At 21.8% G+C, this 8,649-nt stretch overlaps 1 protein-coding gene across 1 annotated transcript; it reads right to left on the reverse strand.

Moving 5' to 3' along the window:
- Window positions 1–1,803: 1,803 nt before the first annotated feature.
- Window positions 1,804–3,156, reverse strand: F5B22DRAFT_642312 (renal dipeptidase; the record flags this gene model as incomplete). Its single annotated transcript, XM_047978104.1, has 3 exons — window positions 1,804–2,683; window positions 2,736–2,895; window positions 2,958–3,156. The coding sequence occupies 3 exons, from the start codon at window positions 3,154–3,156 to the stop codon at window positions 1,804–1,806; spliced, it is 1,239 nt and encodes a 412-aa protein (XP_047835517.1).
- Between the last annotated feature and the right edge of the window lie 5,493 nt (window positions 3,157–8,649).

The raw sequence follows: 8,649 nt of genomic DNA on the forward strand, positions 1-8,649 counted from the left end.
AGCGTTAAAATAATCCTTACCTAGCGCCCTTTTAGCGTATTGCTCAATATCTCGCTTAATAAATTTTATAAAAAATAGTAAAAAATACCACTGGATTTCCCTTTAATTAACGGATTTAACGGTACTAATCATTAAATCGTACAATTAGTATTCGTAAAGTTATTAAACATTGAAATAATGGGGTTTTATATAGATTATAAGGGTGGCCAGCTCAATTGGGTGGCCAGGTCAAGTGGGAGATGCGTTATATATATTTTATAAACTTCCTTTTTTATATTTTTAAATATAAAGGTAAAATTAATAATTAAAATAATAACTTTATAATATAATATAATTAAATTAATAATAATAATAATAATATTAATAATATATTAAAATAAAAGTAAATTTAAATTATAAACGTTTTTAATTATTAAAGGTATTATTTATTTAAAAAAATATAATTAAAAATTAAAAATAATAAAAGAAATTATAAAATAAAAATAAAATATTAATAAAATATAATTAATATTTTAATTTATATAAATTATAATATTTATTATATTAAATATAATAGGTTAAAAAAATATTACCTTTAAATATATATATAAAGTAAAATAATATTACCTTTTAAATAATATTACTCTTTTTATAATATATATTAAAGTTAATTTAAAAATAATAAAGGTAAAACTTTTTATTTATAAAAATAAATATATATATTAATATAATAATAATAATAATAAATAAAAGAAAATAAAAAAAGGTATAAATAAAGTATTTAAAAAAACCTTTTTTAAAAAATTAAAAATAAAGTTAAATATTATAATTATAAAAAGGTAATAAAATAAATATAAAAAAGGAAAAAGGAAAAATAAAAAAGTATATAAAATAAATAATTAATTACTATAATAAAAAATTTTATTATAAAGCTATAAGGTATTATTATATTACTTTAAAAAGGAATATAACTTAAAATAAATAATATAATATATATATTATATAATTATATTATAAATAAATTTAAACTTATATAATTAAAGTTAATTATATTTAAAAGAAAGGAATATTATTATAAAATTAAAAAAGTTTAATTTTTAATATATAATATAAATTAAAGAACATTATATATAACGTTAAAAAAGGGAATAAGGGGTAAAAACTAGAACTTCCCTCCTTATATAATAATAGAACAAATATATAAAACTACAGCTAGGCAGTACTATGACACCAACATTTGGAATCGCCTCAATTGCAAGCACCTTGAGCAATATGATGGGGATGTGAGAATTTTCCCCTGGCTGTTGGGTAGAGCTATTTGTAACGAACCTGCTCTACATCACCTGAAAGGTAAAGGCAGTACGTCGGAAGTTCTTCATTTGCAGGTAACAATAGATCTTAGACAATATGTTCGTTAGGGAGATTTTAAGGGACTCCCACCACTATGCAGTGATAGAAGTCTAAATAGTAGTCAATGAAGTAAGTTGATAGCTAAGGAACTAGAAACGAGTGACTAGATACAGGATGAATGTGAACAATATATAGATATAGGAAATGAACATGAAGTTATTCAGAATGTACCTTCGTACACTGGATCTATGATCCTTTGGATCTATAGGATCCATAGCCAAGAATAGATCCATTAGATCCATCAGTGAGAAGGGGAAAGTGGGGAACGAGAAAAGGAAAAGAACCGATTAAGAGTTGGCCGTCCATTCTGTGTTTGTAACACTATTCAGTTGACCCCCTTCTCTCTCGTACTTTCATCTTTTAGCCGTTTCATCCCACCCATAATACAAGAAGCATCCAATATCACGCTTTCCTTTAAAAAAATGGTTTCACATCATCCTCCAAGGGCCTCATTCCATCTAGAGATTTCGCAACTTCTTCTGCACGCTTCAAAACTCGCAGAACGTTGAATCCTGCGACTCCGCGAATGTCAGTCTCTCTGACGCCCCGATCTCGTAGAACTTGAATCAGGTCGGGATATTTCGATACGTCTTCAAGCCCTGTAGGTCCTTCGGCCATGCCGTCAAAGTCTGATCCAATTCCAACATGGCGATATCCTATCTTCTCTCCGATGTACTGTGCGTGGTCTGCAACTAGCGCCAAGGATGCATTGTCCCCAAGAAACTCTGGATAGAATGCCACCATGATCACTCCATCATTAACTTTTAATTGTAGAAGTTTATCGTCCGGGACATTTCGCGTATGGTTGTGCATTGTATAGGCATTTGAATGCGAGTATATCACAGGTGCCAGTGAAACACCTAAGACATCTCGCTGGGTGTCAAAGCTCGTGTGTGATATGTCAACGATCATACCAAGACGATTCATTTCAGTCACAATAGCGCGACCCTGGCTCGATAGCCCGCTGTGTAGTGGTTGTTTCGGTTCCTCACTGTCCGCGTACGCGTTGTGGCAGGTATGCGTAAGTGTCGCGTACCTCACTCCCAAAGAGTGATACATGCGCAATATACTTGCGCTGTTGCCGATTTGATGTAGACCTTCTATCCCCATAAGCGAAATAACTCTTTGTGATTTGCCATCGTTGAGTTCCCTTTCGACGTCTGCGGCTGTGAAAGCATGCTTGAGGTAGCCGGGAAACTCGCGTACCAAGCGATAAACGAGGTCGATCTGTTGCAGAGTATCATGAATTATCTCCTGGTAAGCAGCATCACTGTGATCATTTGGTTCACTAGGACTGTTTCATTTTTAAGCAGACTGCCACGGAGATCTTGGACGGGTCATCCTACCATTCTACATAAACACTCCAAAAGGCGCCTCGTAGATGACCCGCTTCTAATCGTGGAAAGTCGACCTGTCCATATAGGGGACCTTCCCGAGTGAAGTTTTGTTGATAAATATGATTCTGATAAAAAGCTCTGATCCATATAGGAAAGTCGACGTGGCCATCTAAGAGCGACAACATCGATGAGTATCAATAGACAATATATCTCATCAGGGAAGACACTCACCAATGATCGGAGCGATGTCAAGACCATCCCTGGTCTCCCCGTGCGTTGGGATCGCGACGTTGGTGATTTGGTGGCAGTGGTAGCCAACTACAACGAGAAAAATGGTGAATGATGTAACTATAAGGCCAAACTTGTGCCTGGATGATCTTGCCCCAGTTTCCATCCCAGTTTGATGAGATTTGGTGCCTTTTGAATGCATTTCGATCTTATTCCCGAGAAACAGAAAAAAAGAAGGAGTCGGGGTGTCAAAACTAAGACACATACCAGGTTGCCTAGTGAATTATACCTCACTACCTGGTATTTAATTACGTATAAAGCTATCCGACGGAGCCCGATAATATCATGTAGCCGCACGGCACTGTAAATTCCGCAAAGAGTTTCAAGCGGCAAGAATTTGAAATACCTATATCGAGATAATATATTTAAAATAACCAGCGATGGACAGCTGGTTTTACGGAAGCTAAGCAAATCGCAAGGGTCCCGGGCCACCACGTCATCGGCCACCCCGTTACGCGCTTTTTATACGAATTTACATATATAAATCCCTATACCTAACATAATTAGTTTTTACCTTTTGACCTTTTTTTTATATTTAATCGAATTGCCTTTTTATATTAAATTTTATAATACTTTTAATTTTTTAAAAAAAGCGTTATTAAAGTATTATTTATAATATTAAGCTTAGTTTAAATATTAAAATAATAATATAAAAGTAAGATATTTTTAAAACTATTTTATAATATTATTTTAATAGAATTTTAACTTAAAAAGAAATAAATTAAAGCTTTTAATCTTTTTTACCTTATTTAAAATATTAATTAATATATTAAATAGTTAATTAAATTAAATTAAACTATATATTATTATTAATTAAGTTTTAAACCTTTATAAATTTTATATTTAATAATATTAATATTATTAAAAAGGTTTTTTTATTATAATATTAAAGCTTTATTTAATAAAATTTATTAATTATTTAAAAGTTAATAATATTATAATAATTAATATAAACCTTTAAAAGTTATTAATATTTTAAAGAATTATTAATATAATATAAATAAAATAAAGGTTAAATAAAGTATTAATAATAATTATTAAATTATTTATAAAATAATTAATTAGTTAATATTTAAAAAAGATATTAATAAAGGTAAATAAATAATAATATTAAAATATATTATTATTAATAATTATATCCTTTTATTAATAATAATCTTTAAAGGTAAAAATATTTAATATTAATAGTTTATATAATAAAATATAAATTTATAAAATAATTAATTTTTTTAAGCTTTATTTAAAGGATAATTTAATAATAAAATTATATTAAATTAATTTAAAAAAGTTTTTATATTATAAATTTACACTTAATATAATAATAAATAAATAATATTAATATATAATAATTATAATAATTTATATATTAAATAAAATATAATTAATTTTTTATAAGCTTTATTATTATTATATTATATAAATACTTTTTAATTAATTTAAATATTAAACTTTTTAAAGAAAATATATTTATTATATTATAATATCCTAAAGCTCTTAAAATATATATACTTTATATATATTATATACCCTTCCTATATATACTTTAAAGGAAATTCTTCCCTTTTTTAAGCTTTAGTTTTATTAAATACCTATTATAAAACTAAAAAAACTTATAACATTATACTTAACCTTTAAAATTTAACCTACTTATAATAATTTTAAAGCTTTTTCTTAAGGTTATTTATAACGTTATTAGTTATAATATATCTATATATAAATAAATAATTAAAGCTAATGCTCTTTTAAAAAATTTAAATTAAATAAAGTTTTTAATAATAGCTTAAGGATAAAGCTAATATAATTTATCTTTAAAAAAATAATAAATTTAAAATTAGCTATTAAAATCTTCCAATAACCCTAATCTAATAAATGAAGCTATTATACTATAGTATCCTAAGGCCCTTAAAGTATATATACTTTATATATATTATATACCCTTCCTATATACGTTTTAAAGGAGATTCTTCCCTTTTTTAAGCTTTAGTTTTATTAAATACCTATTATAAAATTAAAGAGACTTATAATATTATACTTAACCTTTAAAATTTAACCTATTTATAATAATTTTAAAGCTTCCCCTTAAGGTTATTTATAATATTATTAATTATAATATACTTATATATAAATAAATAATTAAAGTTAACGCTCTTTTAGGAAATTTGAACTAAGGAAAGTCTTTAACGATAGCTTAAGGATAAAATTAGTATAATTTATCTTTAAAAAAACAATAAACTTAAAATTAATTACCAAAATCTCCTAATAACCCTAATTTAATAAATAAAGCTAATGTTTAATTATTATAATAAATAAATGCTTAATTCTTAATTAGAATTATAAAGTTAAAGAAATAACTTTTTAAAAAAAAGAAGGTTGCTTAAAATTTAAAAGTAACCTATACCCCTTTTAAATTATATTTAAATAAAAATGGAAAGAATTTAAAAATATTAAGTTTAAATAAATTAAAGCATTATTTTAACCTTAATAATTTATAAACCTTTAATAATTAATAATACTATTAAAACTAAAAAAAGGATAATTTTAATAATAATAACCCTTTATTATTTAGCTTTAATATAAAGTATAATTAAAATAGTTATATATATTAATTATATTTAAATTATATATACTATTATAAATGCTACTTTTTTAAAAAAATTAATTTAATTTAACTTTTTAAATTTAATTATAACCCCCTTAATATAAAATTTACCTATTTAAAATAGTTAAAATAAGTAAAAGAATTAAAAACTATATTCTATAAGGCTAATTATAAGTTTAAAATTAATATTCCTAAAATTCTTTATATATATAATAAAATAAATAAAAATTATAAAAATATATATTAAATTATAAAAAAAAAGCTTAAATATATAAAAAGGAAGTAAATAAAGTTTAATTAAAATATATTTTTAAATTGGACCAAAACCTTATTATACTAATTATCCTTTTTATAAATTAATATTAATATATAATTTAAAAAAGCTATATAATATATTAATTAAAACTTAAAACTTTTTAATTAATATTTAATTAATATTAAAAGTTAGGATTTAAAACGAAATAAAGGTAAAAAAGCCCTATTATATTATTAAAAATTAAGTGGACCCCTATAAAAAGAATTAATAAATTTCTATAACCCCTTACCGAAGACCAGGACCAAAATAGTTAATGTAATATAATAACGCTAGGAATTAATAAGCAAGGACTAATGGGTTAACTGCAGAAAAAAAAAGCCTAAATTAAAGAATACCTAAACCAATAGTAAACCACCTATAAATATAGTCCAAAGCTAAAGTAATAGCTAAACTATTAATAATAATTATAAAAATAAATATAAAGGATATAATAATAATAGCTATAATAATAGCTTTAACTATAATTATATTAATAATTATAAAGGTAGTAGTAATAATAATAATTATTAAAGTAATAATAATAATTATAGCTATTAAGGAAATAATAGTAATAGTTATTATTAATATTTTTAAGGTTTTAATTATTAAAAAAACTGCTAATTTAATAACTTTATTTTAAAAAGTTAACCTCCCTTTAAAGCTCCTTTAAATTATTTATAAAGCAATAATGGAAATGGACCAAATTAAGGAAACTATAAAAAAGTAATTTATTTTAATTATAGTTAATTAAGCTATATTACTTTAAACTATATTTAACTTAAATAAAACCGAAACTTTAACTATATAAGCTATATAATATAAAAATAAACCATTTAAAAATTTTAAATAAATAAAAAGTAGGATAAAGCTAAAAATAAATAATAGTTATTATATTATTTTTATATCCCCCTTTTAATAAAATGCTATAATTTTCCAGAATATAATAAACAATTAGGAAATAAATTAAAAGCTTAATACCTTTTAAACTAATAAAAAGCATTAAATTAAATCTACCCCCTTATATATTTATTATATATTATTTTTATACCCTTTATATAATTTATATATTTAGCTTAAAAAAACTACCTTTATAAATTTATATTAATTTAAATTCTTATATTAAATATAATTATATTAGCCTTACTTTTATACTTTATTATAAATTAAAAAAAGCTCCTTTTTAAACCCTTTTATTATAATATATTATAAGTAGTAGTTTTTTATTATATAAAGCCTATTAGGTTATTTATAAATTAATTAATAATTATAATATTATTTATAAGTTTAAATATATATATATAGTTATTAATTATAATTATTATTTAAAAGGCAGCCCTATTTTATTATTTTAAATTACCTTAAAGGATTAAAGAATTATATTAAATTTAGGTATAAATTGTTAATTTTTTAAACTTAAAGCTTATTACTTTAAAATATTTATTTTATATTAATTTATAAAAGTTTATAAAAATAAACTATATTATTAAATAATTATCCAATTATTAAAATTAATTTAATTAAAAGAGTTAAAATTATATATATCTTATATAAAATTTAATAATATTTTATAAAAGTTTTATAACCTTATAGATTTCTTTAATATAAATAAAGCTAATATACTTTCCTACTTAAAAAGAGGCAATTTAACTATTAAACTTAAAGAAAATATTATAATTCCTTATTATTTTATATACCCTTTAATATAAAATAAACTTAAAGAACTATAAAGGTAGTTAAATAAAATGTTAAAGGTTAAAAAAATTAAAAAATTAATTAATTTAACCGAAGTATTTATCCTTTTTATTTTTAAAAAAGATAAAAGTTTATACTTATATATGGATTATAGGGGATTTAACTATATTTTATATAAGAATTGTTATATTTTACCCTTTATTTTAAAGTTATTGGATAAAATCTCTTAAACGAAAATATTTATAAAAGTTAACCTAAAAAATACCTACTATTATATTTATATTTAAAAGGGAAATAAATAAAAAACAACCTTTTATATTTATTATAGCTATTATAAATTTCTAATTATACCTATAGGTTTATTAAATGTTCCTATTACCTTTTAAAACTATATATAAAAGGTATTTAATAATATTTTAAATATTTTTTATATTGTTTATTTAAATAATATCTTTATATTTTTTATAAATAAAGAATTATATATAAAATATATTTAAGCTATTATTGAAAGATTATAAAAAGTGAACCTTTATATTAAGCCCTTTAAGTATTAATTTTATTAAAAAAAATTAAATTTTTAAGTTATATTATTTTTAATTAAAGTATTAAAATAAATTCTTTAAAAATTAATATAATTAATTAATAACTTATCTTAAATTTTTATAAAAAACTATAATAATTCTTAAGATTTTATAACTTTTATTGCTACTTTATAAATAGATTTTCTTAAATTGTATTATTATTAATGCATTATTTAAAAAAAGATACATTTGGAATAAAAAAGGGTTAAATCTTATTAAATATAACTATAGTAAAAGTATTTAAAGATCTTTAAATTATATTTAAGAAGGCTATTCTTTTTATACATTTTAGCCTTAAAAAGTAAATATTATTAAAAACTAATTCCTTTAAAGTAGCATTTATAAGTAACCTATCCTGATAAAATAATTAAAGTATATTTAAATTAATTATATTTTATTCCTATAAGTTTTTTAAATAAAAAATGCAATATAATATTTTTAATTAAAAAATGCTTATAATAATAAATT

The sequence above is a fragment of the Xylaria bambusicola genome (genome assembly GCF_022495145.1).
Source record: "Xylaria bambusicola strain CBS 139988 unplaced genomic scaffold F5B22scaffold_3, whole genome shotgun sequence".
NCBI lineage: Eukaryota > Fungi > Ascomycota > Sordariomycetes > Xylariales > Xylariaceae > Xylaria > Xylaria bambusicola.